The 21322-nt window shown below is 37.4% G+C and overlaps 1 protein-coding gene across 9 annotated transcripts in view; it reads right to left on the bottom strand.

Annotated features, from left to right (window-relative positions):
- Positions 1-21322, bottom strand: part of PDE1A (phosphodiesterase 1A) — a 350907-nt gene that overhangs the window by 91687 nt on the left and 237898 nt on the right. For all 9 annotated transcript variants that reach the window (XR_009564587.1, XM_060302177.1, XM_060302179.1 and 6 more), the window contains exon 4: positions 3132-3314. Coding sequence is in view for 8 of the 9 variants with exons in the window: in XM_060302177.1 (XP_060158160.1) it covers positions 3132-3314 (183 nt within the window). In the remaining variant the exon portion in view is untranslated. The remainder of the gene's footprint in view (positions 1-3131; positions 3315-21322) is intronic.

Raw genomic sequence — 21322 nt, 5'->3', positions numbered from 1 at the left:
AAATGATATAAAGGCCTAGCATAATATTATAAGTACTTGATACAAGAAAGCCGTTATTATCAGTGTTACTGTTCTCATCAATACCATTGGCTCCAATTCTGACGTTCTTCAAGGCTCTTTGGACTCAGTGAGAACTTTGATGTTTCTTAGACTTGTAGCAGGTTGAGAAATGAATATCCCTGTATATTCTCATTATATGGAATGTAAAGAAAGACAAGGAAGAAGATTACTCATCCAAGGAGAAGGAGAAACTTCCCCATTATCATTTTCTAACCCTATAATTGGGAATAGCATATTAGGATGAAAACTTAGAAAATTAGGATGGAAAATTAGGACTACTCATTCTGGAATCAAATGAATGTGGGAGAAACCTTAATACAGTGGCCTCACACTTGAGTAAATAGTCACTATATTACAAGTTGATGACAAAGAATAATGGATTTCCTGTTCTCCTATAGGTGGTTAAAGTCCAGCTGGAAATACGGTAGATTATTCTTGGAAGGTTTTTACTACAGTTACAAAATATAATTCAAAACCTTAAAAAGAAAAACCACTATCTTATGCCAGACACAGTACTAAGCAAGAGACTATTCAGTGAAGAACAAGAAAATTTTCATGGGGTTAATTCAGTGGCAAAGAGGGACAATAAATAAGAAATAATATATGATTAAAAACAGCACTAAATGCTATGAGGTAAACCACTGGTTGGGATAGAGAAAGTGATGAACAGTATACAGAGTAACCAGGAAAGGCCTCTGGAAAGACAGAAAGGGCTAGCCAGAGTGAAGGGTGGGGAAAATCATTTCTGATAGAGGGAATAGCAGGATTACTGGTCCCAAGGGAAGCAAGAGTTTAGGGATATTCATGGAGTTGAAATCACACTAGTAAAGATATTCAGGTAAGGGTGGAGTAGCATTAGATGAGTCTAGAAGGTAAGGGGGCCTAGTCATGCAAAGCCATGATACAGAAGTTGCCTTTAATACCAAGTGTAATGGTATATCAAGTGAAATGGTAAAAACAATCAGATGGCTTTAAGCTTAAGAATGACAGGAACTAATTTATATTTTAAAAATCACTACAGAATGACTTGTTTGGAGAGGGCAAGTGAGGAAGAGTTGAAAGCTATTGTCATATTTCTGATGGCAGGTGACAAAGGCTCAGTTTGGGGTTGCAGGAGTGGAGTTGAGAAAGTGAGTAGGCTCAGGATACACCGGGGTAAGCAAATTGCCTGGACTTGCTGAGGTATTGATTCTTGGGAGGGGCTGCTTGAGAGAAGACTCAAAAAGACTTTCTAAGTTTCAAGACTGAAGATGATTGTTTTTGAAAATTCAGGATAAACATATCTCACTCTGTTTACACACTTACTAATGGGGATTCAAAAGTAATTTAAAAATTTCATTTCCATGTGTTTTTAGCACATTAATTTCTTTAAGACTGCTTGCTAATTTAGTTACCTTAAGTACGTTTTGATATTTCTGTGTAGCATATAAAAAAACTGAAAGTTTAACGTGTCAATATATTTCACAGAATTTGTCTTGATTTTTCTATTTAATGGGAATGGAAATTTAGTTGGTTTACTTTAATAATTTACATTTCTTTTCAGTTTGCCAAGTTCTGCAATATTTTCTTAAACAAAAAAGACAAAATATACATTCCTTCATTAAAGCAAACATGCACTCTTTTTTCTCTGATTCTCTCACTGACTTTCTGAACTATGATTTAGATGTTTTCGAATTTATATTAAGGAAAATCAATAATGTCATACGCTTGCCTAAGTTGTTTTAAAAAATAGGAACATAATTACAAAAATTATTTCTCTCCAGCCCTCTCTACCTCTCTGTTTCAGATTTCTGGTCCCACCTGGCAGAGCTGGGAGCAGTTTATACACTAGGGGTGGGGGGGTTGTCATCTCACCTAACTCATCATGATTATAAGCTCATAATGGTTATTATGAGGGTTCTTTTATCAAAGCCAACTAGATATAGTCAAGAAGTAGTCAAAATAATTTGAATAATCACTGAGTGGTTATTATTTTGGGTAATGTAGTCAAGATAATATAAACAAGTCAATATAAACCAAGATCCTAGATGCTTCATGTCTTATGGTTATAATACATCTTTAAATCACTTCGAATACTTCTTGCAATGCATTGTCATTTAGATTTTTAGAAACCCAAGAGTGCTTCTCATTGTTCTGTTAGAAGAAGAAAACGAAAGTTTATGAAGTTCATTAGAGGTAATGACTAGAGATGTCTGAAGATAAAAAATGATGTGGTCTCCCTTAAATTTAATTTTAGATACATTGATAAAAAATTTCTCTGTTCCTCGATTTTATTTGTTTCAAAAATGTTAAAATAACCTTTTTATGTATAAGTTAATGTAATGTAATTGTTTTTTAATCCAAGGGATTTCTAAGAACTAGTTTTCAACATTGTCAGATATTAGATGTTATTTCAAGTCTTTTCGTAGTTTTAGTTCTGAAACATCTTGTTTTCAGACAGAAAAATAAGCTGTCCTCTTAAAGGCTAAATAATTTAAATTGGGTCATATTAACATGTATTTCACTTTAGAAACTCTGGTGTTTCTAGGGGCCAGCAAGTGACAGAAATGCTTCAGTGACAGAAAGGTTGAAAAGTTCTTCAAGGAAAGTGGACATGAGAGAGCTTTCTTCCACAATGGTAAGAGAATGGTCTTTTCTTTTTAGTGCCAAGAAAAGGCCTGCTTGATTTTGGTATGTAGTATAGAACTTATTTTATTGGGTGTTACATTGTATTTGGGTAAAATTAGGTGTAAAGCATATAAATGTATTATTAGGTGTAAAGCATATAAATGTGTTTATAAATGTATTATAAACAGTTATTCACAAAAGTTCATCTGAGGAGAATGGTCATTCAAAAGCCTTTGCCTTTAGTCTTTATGTCAATTTAAATATAAATGAAAATAATAAATCCAGGACAAGATATTTTTGTTATAGGTAAATTCACCATAAAGTCCTAAATCTGTTCATTCCAATTATACTTATGATTACAGTTTTCCTCAATAAATAAAATACAGGACTCTCATAACTTTGACATAGTAAGTATATTTGCTGTCTTTTAAATTTTGTCTTGAGATACCAACAACTTCACTTACCTTTCCACAAAAATTCCAGCTTGAACAGCATGCACAATGCTCCGAAATCTTGGTTTTTCCTCAGATTTCTTTTTCATCATCCCCATTTTCCGTGTAAAGGTAGAAGCCAACCAGTCCCGGACTTCCAATGGGACCGAATCCGACTGAATGTCACTGAGCTCATCATCAGTATCCAGCAGTCTTCTACAAAAATTTATAGTGGTTAAAGTTTAGGAAAAAGTGAAGAAAAACTAATAACAAAACAAGCATAGCAACAGGATTTAAAGTATAGCAAGTCACTCTCTGATCATCTTTTAATAGGAACTGTCTTAAAAAATGATTGGGTTAACATATTGAAATCTCTGAATTTCTCAAATTGGTCATCTTCTGAGGGCAAAGACTAATGGACTTGAACATTTGAGCATTCCCAAACATTTAAGTACAATGATATGAGTCTGGAGATATCGGTTATATTAATATATTTATAATATATTAATATATTTTCCAATAATAAATGAAACTAATATAAGATAGGGAAGAGAGTTCGTAAACAAAGGTCTATTAAAGGAAGCAACTGGAGTGGAAAGAAAAAGGGGAGTCGAAGCTATAAAAGTTGTCTTATATTTAATAAGCTTGTGTATATTTAGCACAGAAAGTACATGCTATTTGAATAAGGCCTTGGAGTTTACAGAAGTCATTCACATGTGTTATTTTATTTGATGGGTATCCCTAAATTTTAGGAAAATAATAACTTGAAAAATAAAGATGAAAACAAGTGGATTATTTTGAAAGCTAATTTTAGGTGATTTAGCCAGTGTCAGGTGGAAAAGTTAAAGCAAATGATGTCTTGAAGGTGGAGATCTGATGGGCTTAGAACTGCTGGCTGAGGAAATCAGCTGTGTGAGGAGGAAGTGACCAGGAGCTGAAAGCACTGCCCTGCCACTCTCCAGTATAAGCTCCAGGTAGATGATGTGGACAGGACTGACCAGTAACAATAGCTGCATTAAGGGTGGGCAGCTCCAGTGATCCAGAACTTCCTAAAGGTCTGAACTGGCAAGATAGTGTGAAAGGCTCCCCACAAAATACAAAAGGGGCTTTACAGAGCAATTGAGCTTTGCCTTCAGGAAGAATACAGGTCAGCTCTGCCCTTTGCTTGACTAGGTTTTTTCCTTGTTGGCGCACCAATTTAATAACTCAGAGCTATTTTTGGCGCACTTTAGCTTTGACCTTTGGGTTCCATTCGCGCTAGTAAATTTCTTTGCACAGAGTGAGGCCTAAGGATTATGAGCCGATGGAAGGAAGGTAGCCAGAGATGACAGCGAGTGCTACAGCCTTCAGAACAAGTCACACATCATCTCCAGAGAGCAAAAACTACCAAAAAGAGACTCAAAAGATAATATGACTTCCTCTATATGCTACTGTTTATAAGCATATCGATGTCAGTCATTTGCCAATATTTATTTTTCATAGTACTAAATAAGTGTGAATGCATTTATGAAATGCCTTATGAAAAACTATATAAAACTTAAGTGCTGGAGTTGTAAAATTATATTTATACATATGAAGATAAAAAAGACATACTTGGAAGTTAATATTGAAGCTGGGATGAAGTGAGAGAGTAGCATTGACATATATATACTACCAAGTGTAAAATGGAAGGCTAGTGGGAAGCTGTTGCATAGCACAGGGAGATCAGCTCGGTGATTTGTGTCCAACTAGAGGGGTGGGAGGGAGAAGCAAGAGGGAGCGGATATGGGGATATATGAATACGTATAGCTGATTCACTTTGTTTGTTGTACAGCAGAAACTGACACAGCATTGCAAAGCAATTATACTCCAATAAAGATATTAAAAAATATTGATTAATACTTACCCTAAATCATATTTAATTCTCATTTGGCTCTTACGTTTGGATGACTTTCGTTTATACTTAACACATGGACATCGTAATTCAGAGCAAAATATTTTTTTTTCTACTTTTGACCATTTAAAATTAGATTCCTTAGCCAATTACGGCAAGTCACTACACTACATGGTTTGAAAATTTCAGGGCTTATGCCATTTCTATTATTCCTCATGTAGTGATCAAATAAAACCACAGAGCAGGACAGATGGAATGGGAATCATTGTGCTATAATCCTGTGATGTCACCATGCTCCAGGAATTCTACTGCTATCCTGTTTTATTAGCTACTCTAAGTACAATGACAGACACATAGTAATGGTTGTCAATTGCTCCTTTGCAAATCTGATGTGGATGACTTTAGGGCTATATGTCCTAAAATCATAAATTATCCATGACAGATCATCAAATATGACAAAATTAGCATATGAAAATGAGAGTTCATATAGGGATGTGGTACCCAGGAGTCTGGCAATCCCTTAGTCATGATGCATGATGTCATTTATTGAAAATGAAATAAGATATAGTTTCAGGGAAAAAAGAGTGATATAGATTAATTAATGAATATAGAAATAAAGGAGGAGAGTACATAAAGAGAAAAGCATGAAATATTCTATTGTATAACTAAAAAAGGAAATCTTGGAAAAACAAAAAATACCTCTGTGATGGTTAATTTTATATGTTCACATGGCTAGGTTATGATGCTTAGTTGTCTGGTCAAACACCAGTCTAGATGTTGCTGTGAAGGTATATTTTAGATGTGATTAACATTTAAATCAATAGACTGAGTAGAGCAGACTACCCTCCATAATGTGAGTGGGCCTGATCCAATCAATTAAAGGCCTTAAGCGGTAAGGCCGAGGTCCCCCAAAGAAGTAATCCTGCCTCCAGACTACTTTCAGACTCAAGATTGCAACATTTACTGCTGTCAGAATTTCCAGCCAGTGTCAGCCTCCTTTAAAGTATAAGTCAGACCATGTCAGTGCCTAATTCATACAGCCCTATGTAGCTCACCACAAGCTATGTCTCTACCTTTATCTTTTAACAATTTCCACCTTATTCATTTTGCTTCAGCAATGCTGGCCTCCTTGGTATACTCAAACCTGCCAAGCTTGCTTCTGCTCAGGGTCTTTGCACATGCCATTCCCTCTGCTTAGAATCTCTTTTTCAAGATGTGTGGATCATTTCCTCACTGCATTTAGGTAGAAAGGGCTTCCTTGACCCCACTACTCAAAGAGTAAACACTTTTATTGTCTTTATCCTTCTTCTTAGCACTTACCACTGCTGATGTCATGCCATATGTTTATTAGTTTGTTCATTCATTTTATGATTTATCCACTCGACTGTAAAGACCTCAAGATCAGAGAGTCGGTCTGTTCTTGTGCACTGTTATATCATCAGCATGTGCAACAGTGCATGGCACAGACTGGGGGGATCAACATCTAGAAATATTTACACTAAACTATTACAAGTGACTATCTTTGAGGAGTGGAGTGAGAATGGAGATGGTATAAGAAAGTTTAGTCTTTTAGAGTCCCATATTATTTGATTGATAAGAGCAGCAGCATCCTGGGAGTAGTTCACTATTGTTAATCATCTCTTCATTGCCTTTAGGTTAATTTGCCCTTGAACAATCTCTTTACAATTTTTGAGGCAAATTATAGGGAAATGTATATTTGACATGGAAAAGATATTAGACATTTTTCTGGATTAAAAACTTAAATGTAAGACTAGATACTATAAAACTCCTAGAGGAAAACACAGGCAGAACACTTTTTGACATAAATTGCAGCAATATCCTTTTGTCTCCATCTCCTAGAGTATGGAAATAAAAACACACAAACACACAAACAAATGGGATCTAATTAAACTTAAAAGTTTTGCACAGGGGGCTTCCCTGGTGGCGCAGTGGTTGAGAGTCCGCCTGCCGATGCAGGGGACACGGGTTCGTGCCCCGGTCCGGGAGGATCCCACATGCCGCGGAGCGGCTGGGCCCGTGAGCCATGGCCGCTGAGCCTGCGCGTCCGGAGCCTGTGCTCCACAACGGGAGAGGCCACAACAGTGAGAGGCCTGCGTACCGCAAAAAAAAAAAAAAAAAAAAAAGTTTTGCACAGCAAAGGAAACCATAAACAAAACAAAAAGACAACCTACAGAATGGGAGAAAATATTTGCAAATGATGTGACTGACAAGGGATTAATCTCCAAGATATACAAACAGCACATACAGCTCAATAAAAAGCAAAACAAAACAAAACAATCAAAAACTGGGCAGAAGATCTAAACAGACATTTCCCCAAAGAAGGCATACGGATGGCCAAAAGGCACATGAAAAGATGCTCAACATTACCAATTATTAGAGAAATGCAAATCAAAACTAAAGTGAGGTATGAGCTCACACCGGTCAGAATGGCCACCATCAAAAAGTCTGCAAATAATAAATGCTGGAGAAGGTGTGGAGAAAAAGGAACCCTCCTACACTTTTGGTGGGAATGTAAATTGATGCAGCCACTATTCAGAACAGTATGGAGGTTTTTTTAAAAACTAAAAATAGAGCTACCATATGATCCTGCAATCCCACTCCTGGTCATATACCTGGAGAAAACTGTAATTTGAAAAGATACCTATACCCCAATGTTCATTACAGCACTGTTTACAACAGCCAAGACATGGAAACAACCTAAGTGTCCATCAACAGATGAGTGGATAAAAAAGATGTGGTATATTTATACAATGGAATATTACTCAGCTGTATAAAAGAACCTATAAGGGAAAAGAATCTGAAAGAAAAAGATATATATGTATGTATTACTGAATCACTTTGCTGTACACCTGAAACTAAAACAACATTGTGTATCAACTATACTTCAATAAAAAAATGTAAAAAAAGAAAAGATATTAAATATTTCTAATAGCATTTTGAATTAATGGCCCAGGAAAGAAACATTTTGAAAATTGTATGCACTGTTTACATGCCTTCAACCAAGGACCTCAGTATCTCTGTTAAGTATCAGTTATCAGAACTAACTCTTTTAGGCTCATCTATCAAGTAGAGTATGGTAAGAAATTCCTAATAAAGACACAAATAATTTGTATCAAACTATTTAAGATAATTTTTCAAGTTTGGATAGAAGAAAGTTGAAAGGCAGGTAGATAAAACAAATTTAAATGAATTTAAAAAATAATCTGGCACACCTAATGGCACATATTTCTCCTCTCTCTCCCTTATTTATTTTCCCTTTCCCTGGCACCTGCCCTGTATACTGTTTCTTCTTCTGAGCACCAAAAGGAGCTCTTCAGATTTCATTTGACCATGCTAGATAGGGCAGGAATGAAAACTATAGTATAATATCAAACAGTAATCCTGGGCTTTTGTTAGAGAATTATCAGAAACAATTTTTCTATACATTTATCTAAGATGTGAAGATACCTAAATACTTATATAAGATTATGTCACATGTAAAACACGTGACTACATTCTGCCTTCATTTCATTTCTGATATAAATTTGTGCAAGAAGCTTGATAAAATGAGATCTCAAATACTATAATGAATCTTGCTTCCAAAACATCCAACAGCTCAATTGCTCTTCATCCTAGGGTTGGATGGCAGGGTGAGCAGAATTGCTTACTCCATGAGGGCTCTTAAAAATTAAGACTTTGTGTTTAAGAAACTTACAACATGAAAAAAAAATCATTGGTACATTTTCCTTGGGAATTCTTAAAATGCAGTATACAGAAAAGAACGATAGGAGTATATGTGTAAAATGTTAACACTATGGACCTCTGAAAAATGCTTCAACTGGTGTTTGATGCAACTCTTTTTTTTTAGTCCCAATGGAGTCAATAAAGCAGAAAGTGAGGGGTCCCTAAACGTAAGCTGTGGGTCGATGCAGGGACGGCAAGCTGTGAAAACTGACCCTGCATCCAATCAGCGCAGTACTGATCTTTGGGAGCTATTTATACTCCAAATTTTCTCTTCAAATCAGATGACACAACTCCCAAAGGGCTTATATTTTGAACTAGAAAGTTTGTAGGAAAAGGGCATAAAGAAAGAGGCAGCCACAGAAGGAGAGGTCATGGGATTTTGACTCTTACAGTAATATCAGTGAGAATATTTCTGTCCACAGTAGACTCTTGGAAAATGGTTACACTCGTGTACCCACACAGTTATTTCCAGGCAATCGGTGCCCACATTTACACCTATTAAGTACTAAAATTCATCTGCCGGATGCATAATTGCCAGAAACTGGCTTCTCAAGTTTGAAATTTTCTTTTTCCTGCTTTATTATTCTTATAAAGGAACACACTTCAACAAGAAACTAACTCATTCAACTCTGCCTCTAATATCTGCTGGGCTCAGGGTAGGAGCACATTTCTCCAAAATACCACATTAAATATTTAAAAGCTATATATCAAGTGAACAAATATGATATTTGTTCTATCCTTCTACCTTTTAATGTTTCATAAAAGTCTGACAAGTTCTTTGGAATTGCGAATTCTCAGCTCTTTGTGTGACAGGGCTGGGCCAGTGGACTATGGCTGGCTCTCTGCACTTGCCTGCCTCCTGTTCAGGCCCTCACTATATGAGCAGGTGGACGCCATGGCCCCAGTACAATCTCCATCAACCCATCAGCCTTGAAAGCAGCTGCTTCTTGGCCACTCTTTAGGGGTGGAGGGGTGCACACACCAACAGTGTCCTGGGCCCCCTCAGGAGGAAAGACCTAAGGAGGAGACACATGAAGACTTAGGAGACAGGCTAGGAGACCTTTGGGTAGAGAACTCTGGGGTCTCAGTGCCCAGGATACGGGATGCTTACCTACTACGAACCAGGCAAGGAGCCAAGGTTTACTTCATTTAATCTTCCAAGCTTTGCTTCATTCCTTCCTCACTATGTGGGAGACACAATTATTATCAGTACCCCTATTTTAGTGATGAATAAATTGACGCACAGATACCCTAAGTGATTTGCTCAAATCATATAACCAGAAGTGGCCATGCTATTTTTTGAACTCAAGTCTCTCTGATTTCAGGATCTGAGTTTTTAACTGCTGAGCTATCCCTAACCTCAAATGTGTGTTTTGCTTACTAAGTGCCCAGACTACCTTCACACTGAAACAATAAAAAATATCAGTAATCATTATTCTCCATCCCATCTCTACCTTGAAATTCAGGGTTAAAAATAATTGATCTTAAAGGAGTTTGGTCCACCAGAGTTTTGGTTGGAGGAAGCTTAAATTTATTTTCCATGATTGGTATGCTGAATCATTTTCTCAGAGAGAAATGTATCTGGATGGTAGAATTTCACAGTACTTTGAAGTGCAATAAATTAAATGTCAGGATGGAAAGAGGTAATACATTTGAAAAGCCTTATCAACTTGTCAGTAACCTACTTCCTGAGTACTAAATACATTTGAATTAATTTTTCCAGGCCACCACCCATGCACTTTTATTTATTTATTATTTGCCTTGTTTCAAAAGAGACATAAAATGGCAGGCTCACAGATATATTTCAACATTTTTTTGTGGGTTTTTTTTGGGGGGGGCAGTTTTCTTTTTCTGCCTTCCTGATAGCTTTTGTTCAATGTTTCCTTTGGTTTTATCAATCTTTTTCTTTTTAACTATGAGAAGATGAGTATTATATCTGAGCGACTGAAGACTGAACATTTGGGTAGATAAGTCAGTTATGCTGACCTTAGCTCAATTCCAAGAGGCAAATTTGGCCAAAATGAAGTTGACAAAGGAGAGTGTTAAAGTTAGATGTGGCTTTCTCCAAGCTAATGCCTACAGAGAGCTCTGAACCTCTTTTGTATCCAGCCGAGGAAGCAGAGATCCAGCAGAGGAGGGTCGTCCCCCAAGACAGGCAGGAAGGTCCAAGAAATGTTGGGGGAGGGCTCTGAGAAGGGGTTAGGATCTCAGAGAGTTAGCATCAAGATTTTGGGAGTTAGTTTGGAGATGAAAGTGGAGGGAACGGGTGAAGCAGAAACTGCCCTAGGCCTCTCTGATGGCTCTTGGCTTCCCACCAGGAAGTCCTTTTGGCTCAAAAATATCTTTGAAAATATTCCTTTAGGTTCAAAGCCTGACATTCCACTAATTATCGTTTTTTTTTTTTTTTTTTTTTTTTGATTAGTAAGCATCCTCTGTGGTTAGGAGAACTGCCTCAGGAGTTGGAATCCTGACTTCATCACCTATTAGTTGTGTAGTCTTGGAAAAAATACTTCATCTGTCTGAATCTCAGTTTCTTTGTCAATAAAATAGAGATGATAATAATAGTATCCCTAGTGGTGGGGTTGGAGGATGAAATGGGTAAATGCACAGAAAGCATTTAGAACAGTGTCTGACACAAAGCAAGCCCTCAGTAAACTCCCAGCCATTTACACATCCATATGAATTAGTCTAAGCAGATCTCCTATTTCTGAGGTGCAGTAAAAGGAAGGTGTCTGGGGATGGAAGTGTTTCAGACGTTACGGGAAGAAATTGGTCAAAGTGGACTTGGGGGAGCCAAAGAACAACTTACGCATTCTATGGGCTGTGAGGAGGCAGTAGGAGGAACCTCCAAAAATATTTTTTACCTACTTTAAAATTTTACTGAGTAGAATAGGAAAATTCATAGAGACAGAAAGAATAGAAGTTACCAGGGGCTGAGGGGAGGGGGGGGACTGGGAGTTATTGTTTAATGGGTACAGAGTTTCTGTTTGGGATAATGAAAATTTGTGGAAATGGATAGTGGGATGGTTGTATAACACTGTAAATAATGTACTTAATTCCACTGGATTGTACACTGAAAATTATTAAAATGGTACATTTATATTTTATGACAATACTATCAATACAATATCTACCATCTTCTCCCTGCCTTACTTTTCAGGAATGATATTCTGCCTCTTCTAATCAAGGGAATGAGACATAGAGGAGGGTATTCCAGGCTCCATCTAAGTAAGTGTTGTTCCAAGGATCACTGAGTTGCAGGCTGAAGAAAAAGGTTGGGGCTGCAGCCCAGAGATGAAGCCTAAGGGCTATGGTTTCCCAGATCTGGGAGAGGTGCCCACGTCATGGACTAAAGGATAGGGCTCCTTCTTCTGTGCCCAAGAGTTGCTACTAATCTCCAGCGCCCCTTGCTTTTTGCTCCTAGTAGGTGGTGAAGTTTCCTGACTCGGGGAGGCATTTCAGCTCCCAGGGTCATTTCATATACAACTTGGGGCAATATTTGGGCCACACTCCTTTGATAAGACCTTAAAATTCTAACCATTAGGTTTCTAACATTCTCTGTACATCTCTCCTTTTGTAGCCTCATTTTGACATCCTCTATAAGTGTGGTCCCTGGACCGGCAGAATCAGCAGCAATGGGAACTTGTTAGAATTGGAACTTCAAGGGCTCTACTCCAGACCTGTTGAATTAACAAGCCCTCCAGGTGATTCTTGTGAACACTTGGAGAACTGCTCTCATCCATTCATGACGTGTCAATTAATGGAAGAGCTCTGCCAAGAACGTAAGGTTTAATCCTTTTCTATAATGTGGACTTAGCAGTACTGCTTATGTCCATTTGCCCATTATTTCACTGTCAGAGATAGTGCTGGTGAACAATACAGGAAGGGATTGGCAGAAGAATTTCAGTTAAAGTATCTTAATTAGTGAATCTTTTATACTCATTTTATGAATAAGAATGATCTGTATGTTACTTAATTGAAAAATAGAAGAGTCAATTTCTCAATTTTTAAGATCTACTCTTAGCAACTCTTAAAAATGTGTTGTAGTATTATTAACTATAGTCACCATGCTATACAGAAGCGTCAAATTCTCGAGGTGGGGAGCAGAGAAGGGGTACTAGGAAGAACTGGGGTATATTTGAAGGACATGGGTGTGAGTGAAGACAAGGAATATATTTCTTTCTAAACCAATGAAGCTAAAAGAGTAGGGGCAATGACAAGAAGGAGTTAACAAGGGCCAAACAGAATAACAAAATAATTATCAATGTATATAGTGTCCTTCATAAATATTTGTTGAATAAGTGAATAAATGTATAAAAACGTAGGCAGAGAGTCTCTGGTCTTAGAGGTTATAAAATATTAAGATATTTACAGTGGTTTGGTGAGGAATAAAGTCATTTTTAGTCAGGTCTGCTTCATGTGTGCAAAGATGATATCACAATTAGAAAAAAAATTCCTGTTACCCTGGCCCTTTGTCCATATAGTCAGCCATGGCTTCATTCATTGACTCATGTATGACACAGAATAACCTGGGGAAGGAAAAACTCCTGTTCCTGGATTTGAGTTTCAAAATCTAGGTCCCAGGGAAGGAGGAAAGGCCCAAGATAATGGAAGAGTATGTGATCAGTCAGAGCAGAGTTTCCATTCCTATTATTATCCAAAGATGCCCTAGGTTAAGCCAGAGGAGTCAGAAAGGAAGATAGAAGAGATTTTGAGAAGGGACACTGAGTCCAACCTGAAATTCTCCAAACCAAGACAAACACTGAGTGGGGAAATGGAACACCACAGTACATTTCTAGGATCCTGGAGCAGAAGGATGCTGGATGCCCACTCCACCCCCTAACCCCACCCTTTTATTTACTAAGAAAAAACTTAAGTCTCTGACATCCAGTACCTGATACTTGCCCAAGAACCACCTATGCTGTTTAACTGTATCATGGGATCAGTATGTTTTATGAGCTGCCTTGGAAACTCAATCAACCTCTTACCTTGTTTTATGGGAAAACAGATTCTAAGTAGCTATCTTAGATAACAAGCACTTGTGTTAGGATTTCTTATTAGGATAATGTGACTACCTACAAAGATTAGAAATTAAGAACATGGGCTTTGGAGCAAGGCAGACCTATGTGGCTAGAAGGATGCTCTCAATAGCAGGTGACATCAAACCTAACCCAAAGTGGCTTAAATTATAGAGGACTTTATTATTTTTCTTAACAAGAAAGTTAAAGGTAGGTAGACTCCAGCAGGGATTTATGTTTTTTAAATCAGCAGGTCAACAATATCATCAAGGACTCAGGTTTCCTCCATCTTTCTATGCTGCCAACTTTAGTGTTAGGTTTAGCTCTAAGCTTGTAGCCAGATGGTTGTATCATTTTCAAGCATGGTATACAGATAGAATCCTCAGACACACAGGACTCCTTTTCTATGGAGAGGAAATCTTTTGCAGAACCCCCATTAGTCTCATTGGCCAGAATTGTAACATATGTCCATATCCAAACTCGTTGGTTAGGAAGCTGGAAACCAATTACTGGTTTAGGTCAATTAGGACACACTCATCCTGAGCCTGGTGCTATGACTGGTCCCCCCTGAATCACTTGGCTTTGCAGAGAAGAGCGAATAATTGAAAAAAAAAAAAATCGTTCTATTGCCAAGGAAGAAAACAATTGATGTTGGGTATGCTCCATCTCAGTTTGAACTTATCTCTGGTACTTAATGATTATATGATTCTAAGCAAGTGAATTATTTTCTTTATGTCTCAAATTTTTTAACTTTATAGTGAAAATAATACATGTATCTAATTCATAGAATTTTTGAGACTTACTTGTAATCATATATGCAAATTGCATAATATGTTGCCTTGGATATAATTAACCATCAAATAATCTTGTTATTAATATCATCATTAGAAAAGAATAATAAAATTTTTATCTTTTTCAAATCCAGGACATATTCATTTATATTTTATTGATCTAAAATATCACAACAGTAAGATCTTACATAATATGTGGAGCTTTTTATGTCAGTTATCTCTCAAAAGATCTGGTCAGGTTATTTTTTTCCCCTTTCACTAGGGAGGCTGTTTTTGAAAGTTTGCAGAAAGTAACACACCACAGATGGCAGAAAATATGAAAATCAACCAAAATGTATTGCAACTTTTTCTAAGCCTGGTTTTCACACTCAGTCTACAGGGTGAGAACAGCCTACAAACACAGCACTCCAAACAGCCACCCCTCCCTACAACTCACACCATAAAAATGGAATTCATAAAAATCATAATTTGCTTTTTAATGATTCACTGATCTCTAGCAATGTCTTAGCACATGCCCTTCAAATTGATTTCCTCAGGGACTCCTCCAAATGGAAACAACTCTAAAAAATACAGGAGCCCAAATTTATAAATGCTCCCCCACTAAGCATATGATAAGCAATAGGCTCTGTCACCCTCCTGGGGGCCAGGGTAGTTCAGGCATAAGCAAGTCTTTACAAGGGACTTTGGGACTGTGGATAAAACCACAGAATTCCAGAACAGGAAGGGACTGGTGACTTCATCTCTGTGTAAGAAAACTAATGACTAGAGAAAAAAAAATCTCTTGCCCATAGGCTTGTCATTAGTAGGAGCAAACCTAGGACAGGAGTTGCTCAACGTCCTGCACAGACCCTGTTCCAGGTCCCATTGCACGCGGTACTAACATAAACATTTTAGTTTTCACTCTAGAGATGACATAGTTGTTGTTTAGGAAAGCACTCTCTTCCACTCAATTCTTAGGCATGTGATTTAAATAAAATTGACCTCCTACTTGCCTCATGAGATGCTTGACCAATGAACTTGCATATTCAGTTCTTCTGGGCATGATAGTTTGAGGGATAAGCATATGACCTAACTAGAGCCAATGAAACAGAAAAGTTGTGTTTGTTAGAGCCTCTGGGAAGGAAAGCCTCCCTTATTCCCACTGGACTTGAAGGTGTGAGGATGTAACGCTTGGATACACTGCCTGTCTTGATTTGCTACCTTTAAAGCATCAGGAGGTCATTCCAGAGTAATTGAAACAGAGAGATTGATCCCTTGACATCATTTTTGTCCTGATTGACCTATGATTATAGTCAGCATTAGCCATCAACGTTTCAGCAATGAGAGTTTAAGATGGTTTGGTTGGGTTTCCTGTCACTTACAACTGAAATGTTAATGAAAGGTGTTCATTAGTCCAGCTCTTTTCTTTTTTCCTTCTTCCCTACTCTTGCTCTAAATGTTTAAGGAGTACACGTGTGTCAGTGCCATCATGACTTGCCAGTTGTAGTGATTAACCACCCAGGGTTTACTCTCTACATCACATTGATCCATGAGTTTTAGAGCCCATGGTCTATATTTTGGTAAAAATTATTGTCACCTCTTACCCCTGCTGAGCAACTGAGTTTAAAATCAATGCTTACTAACCTTTTTGATTTTACAGTGCTACGCAAGTTTTGCTTATTTGAAGACCCTTAGCTGCGCTCTAGTTAGCTCCATCTTCACCCACATTTTCCACCTATGCTTGGCTATTTGTCTGTTTTCCTAGATAACTTAAGAATAACTTCTTTTTTATTGAAGTATAGTTGATTTACAATGTTGTGTTAATTACTGCTGTACAGCAAAGTGATTAAGTTATACATATATATTTTATATTCTTTTCCATTATGGTTTATCATAGAATATTGAATATAATTCTCCATACTGTACAGTAGAACCTTGTTGTCTATCCATTCTATATATAAGCACTTACATCTGCTAACCCCAACCTCCCACTCTATCCCCCCCTCAACCCCCTCCCCCTTGGTAACCAACAGTCTGTTCTCTATGTCCATGATTCTGTTTCTGTTTCCTAGATAGGTTGATTTGTGTCATATTTTAGATTCCACATATAAGTGATATCATATGGTATTTTTCTCTTTCTGACTTATTTCACTTAGTAGATGATAATCTCTAGTTGCATCCATGTTGCTGCAAATTATTTTGTTCTTTTTTATGGCTGAGTAGTATTCCATTGTATATATGTACCACATCTTCTTTATCCATTCATCTGTCTATGGACATTTAGGTTGTTTCCATGCCTTGGCTATTGTGAATAGTGCTGCTATGAACATAGGGGTGCATGTATCTTTTTGAATTATAGTTTTGTCTGGATACATGCCCAGGAGCGGGGATTGATGAATCATATGGTAATTCTAGTTTTAGTTTTCTGAGGAAACTTCATACTGTTTTCCACAGTGGCTGCACCAACTTACAAGGAATAATTTCTTGACCTAATCTTTCTATGGTTATTATTTCTCTTTAACCAGAATTTCTTTTTAAACTCTATCTCAAGGCTAACGGAAGGTTTCCACTCTTAAAAAAGTATGAAAAAAATTATGTCCCCATTAATAGACTGTTCTATTGCTGCTTTTCCCTACTAGAAAATGCTTGAAAAACAGTCCACATTGCTTTCTTCCAGAGCCATTTCACTTCAGTTCCTCATACTTCCATAATCTGGCAGGTACCTTTTTCTCTTTGTGAAACTGCACTTCAGAGGCATCAGGAATCTCCTAACTGCATCCAGTGGTTCTCCCTGCGGCATTTGATTTACAGTATTTAGTAACCCCACTCTCTGCCGGCTTTTGCTACTCCATATTTTACAGATCTGCCTCCAGCTTCTATGTCTATACTTCCTGAGCATCCTCTTTAGTAGCTCCATGCCTAACTTTAAATGCTGTGTTCCCACATCCCTCCATAACCACCCTCTCACTCCACGCCTCTATTTGGCATTTTCATCCTCTCCCTTGACTTCAGTTACAGGGATAACATGTTGACCATTTTGAGATGGAACTCCAAGAGTTTTTGAAAACCTTAATAGTAGGAGGTGAGAAAAACTGACACTTGAAAAGTCAAAAAATAATTTGTTTTATTCTGCAGAGGCTTTATTTTACCTTCAGAGGCAGACTGCTCTTTTGTCTTATGAAAAAATCTTTTAAATAGGTCTTTAAGTTACACAAAAATAAAGTCTCAACTCTGGCACATAGAAGACGGAGACAATGTGACTGCAAGAGACTAGACAACTCTGAACAGTAATGTGCACAATTATCTTCATTGTGATGTATGTATCTTCACAGCTACATCACTGCAGATTCTGTGTCTTTTGGAAAAATGTCACTCTTTTTCTAAATATGGATTTAGACTGCATAGTCTTTGAGCATAGGTGTTGATCCTGGAGATGAATGCACACCTTGACATTAATTTTGATAGCCCACTTCCTTTTTCTTGGCCTTGTAGCTGGAGATCCTGAATTCAGGGTAGGAAAACATGTTGAAAGACACTTCCATAGGGGATGGTAAGGTGGCTTTACAAGATGGGTTTAGACCTTAGAGGATGCAGAGAAATGCCTGGTAGGGGACCTCTATGGAAGGGGTTAAGTTGTGGGTTCTGAGAGGTCTTGTAGCAGTTATAGTGAGCCTAGCTGATGCTAGCTTCAGTTTGGGGAACTGGAGGAAGAGATTGAGCTCATGCTTGGGAGCAGTACCAGCCTGTGGATTGCTGGACTTGAGGGGGAAATAGGTGAACTGCAGAGGAACAAATCAGTAGTTTGAAGCCAGAGAGCTGGCTGTAGAGGAAAGTGACAGCCAGGACACATTGGTTAAATAAGTAAACATTCACTGGGCATTCTTAAAAACTGTGGGCTGAGAAACATATTGAATTAGTATAGGAGCTCTGAATAGTGAAATTGAAATAAAGCATTAAAAAAAAAAAAACCCTGAGACTCCTGGATTATAATCCCCCAATTCACATCTGTAATATGGCACCATATTTCTGAGCTCTCGGGCCCATATATCTAGTGCATTCCAGACCTTTTTTTTTTTTTTTTTTAACCTTAAGTTCTTTTGTTAGAAACCATGTCTTTGAGAATGGGCATAGGGAACTTTGCCAGGGAACTAAACTCTTTAACATTCAGCAAGTCCAACCATGGCTGGTTTGGAATCTTGACTCTACAGTTTTTATACCATGTTATACCCATGTTCTGTATATAATTTACTGAGGCTACTTAGTGTTTCCTCTTGTAATCTGTCAATGTGCTTGTGTTTCTCTCTCTAACTCCGAACATCCCTGTTTCTTGTTTGTGGTATTAGTCCTTGTTCCTCCATTTATCTTCCCACCTCTTGACTCATTTCTAACCACCAGCTATCTGCACGGTTGTAGCCTGGATTCTGATGACCAGTGTGCCTGGTATTCACTTCACATACTCAATAGATATTTGTGTCATGAGTGAATATTCCTTAGTAAATTCCAGTACTTGATGATTTCAAGGGACTTAGACTTCAAGGTGCCCTGGATTTCACTCAGTTGCTAGCAGACTAACTTCTTGAAGTACTGATTGACATCCATGCATTCTCACTCAAGACAACCTCTCAAAATTAAGGACCTTTAGACGTAGTAAGACATAGGAGTCAATTGAAGATTTTTTTTTTTATCAAGATGTGTATATTATTAAGGTTTGTTTCCATCAGTTTGCACTTTGCTTTCACTTCCTGGTAACTTGAGCCCACCTGACTTCATTTTTTCAGGATTAAAAATTTCTCTCGGGCTTCCCTGGTGGCGCAGTGGTTGAGAGTCTGCCTGCCGATGCAGGGGACACGGGTTCGTGCCCCAGTCCGGGAGGATCCCACATGCCGCGGAGCAGCTGGGCCCGTGAGCCATGGCCACTGAGCCTGCGCGTCTGGAGCCTGTGCTCCGCAGCGGGAGAGGCCACAACAGTGAGAGGCCCGCATACCGCAAAAAAAAAAAAAAAAAAATTTCTCTCAATAAATTATTTGATATTTTTCTATAAATTATACATCTTTATTGTGTTATGTACCCAGAAGTATATGCATTTTATTAGTACAACAAAAATTGGTTATTATTTAACTTTCACTCTGTCAGATATGGTGCTACATTTAATCCTCAAATCAACCCTGTGAGGTTAGCATGTCATTATTGTTAATTTACAGATGATAAAGCTAGAAAATAAGCGTTGTCATTATTGTTAATTTACAGATGATAAAGCTAGAAAGTATAGAAGTTGAGTCACTTGCTTAAAGAAAGAGAGTACTGAGTGGAGCATCCAGACTTTCATCACCTCATTCTTTCTGAATCCAGAGTCTGTGATCAAACTGTGGTAATCATAAGACTTAGATTGGTTCACATTAAGAAAATAAAGTTATAAGTTGTGTTGTAGGGAGGTATTAATAAGCATAATATCCATCACTGAAGGTATACCTCCCAGTCAGCTGCCTATCCTCATGAATAGCAATTCATGAGGCCAAGGATGCTACTTTTCCTGGCAGCATCCAAATCCAAATAAGGATGATCAAAAAGAATTATTTTTTTTAAAGTCACGTTTCTGGATTATAACTATGCGGCTTTGAAAAACAATAGCCTCTAGGGACACATCTGAAAGCAGAACTCATAAAATGTTGGCATTTGCATTTGAAAGTGTTTTCTTAAAAAACCAATAATTATATTCATTAGGGAATTGTGCTATCATCCCTCAAAGAAGGTCAGAATTCAAATTCTATCAAAAATTCTTTTCTATTTTTCTTACTCATATCATATTTCAAGAGACATTTTGTGTTTTGATTTGTTTTCTTAAGTGAAATCCTGCTAAGGCTTAGTGGGAAAAGGTATATATGTGTGTGTGTGTAGTGGGGGGGGGATTTAAACCAATTCATAATTCCTGTTTTATTCTGCTTTATAATGTTTTAATCTTTTTTTTTGTAATCCAGCTTCCCCCCCCAAAAAAAATGCCTCTCTTGAATACTTACTGAAACATTTTTTCTAGAAAGAGAATTTTCCATTAAAAAATCTCAAAAGTCAGCAGTTTTTTAATTTAAAGTTTAAAAGAAACTAAATGCTTATTCATCCCTCCTCATTCTAAATTATCTCTGCTTTACTAATATTTCTAAGGCAAATGCAATTTTAATAATTATATATACATCTCAACAAAAAAATCCTCAGTTTACTGCTGTGTTTTACTAAGTCTATAGGAAATCAAACCACATCAAGTAATTTTGCTTTAAAATTTCTTAAGCTGATATTTTAATCATAAAATCACAGTCTTAGAAGATATGTACAAGGTAATCTTGGGTCTAACCAGTGGCATGATGACAATATTTAATCACAGGCTCTCCAGAATAAAAACAAATCCTGATTTGTAGCATTTGTCAATTTCCAAGGTATAAATACTCTCCCTGTAGCCAATTTCAAGCTAACGATATGACATCACTGAAGGAAGAGCTGGGAAAAGATGTAACCACAGTCCACACACCACTGGGTCCCACAACCCTGACATCATGTGAGCTTTCATCAAAACCTCCAATAAGTCTCTGAAATCACCTTTTGGTCAGAAGTGGCTAAAGGGATGCAGATGAGAATTGTGCTTAAAAGCCAGGCTCTAGAGTCAGGCTGCCAAGACCCTAACTCCACTCTTTAAGTTACCCTCTGTGTTACCTTGCATAAGCCATCTAACCTTCCTGTGACTCTCTTTGCTCATATGTAAAATGGTAATAATAAAGTTTCTATCTCATTAGAATTGCTGTGATGGTTAAATAAAATAGTGCATTAAAATGC

The sequence above is a fragment of the Globicephala melas genome, chromosome 7 (genome assembly GCF_963455315.2).
Source record: "Globicephala melas chromosome 7, mGloMel1.2, whole genome shotgun sequence".
Lineage (NCBI taxonomy): Eukaryota > Metazoa > Chordata > Mammalia > Artiodactyla > Delphinidae > Globicephala > Globicephala melas.
The sequence above is the reverse complement of the archived record's forward strand: the minus strand, read 5'-3'. Positions and strand labels throughout refer to the sequence as shown.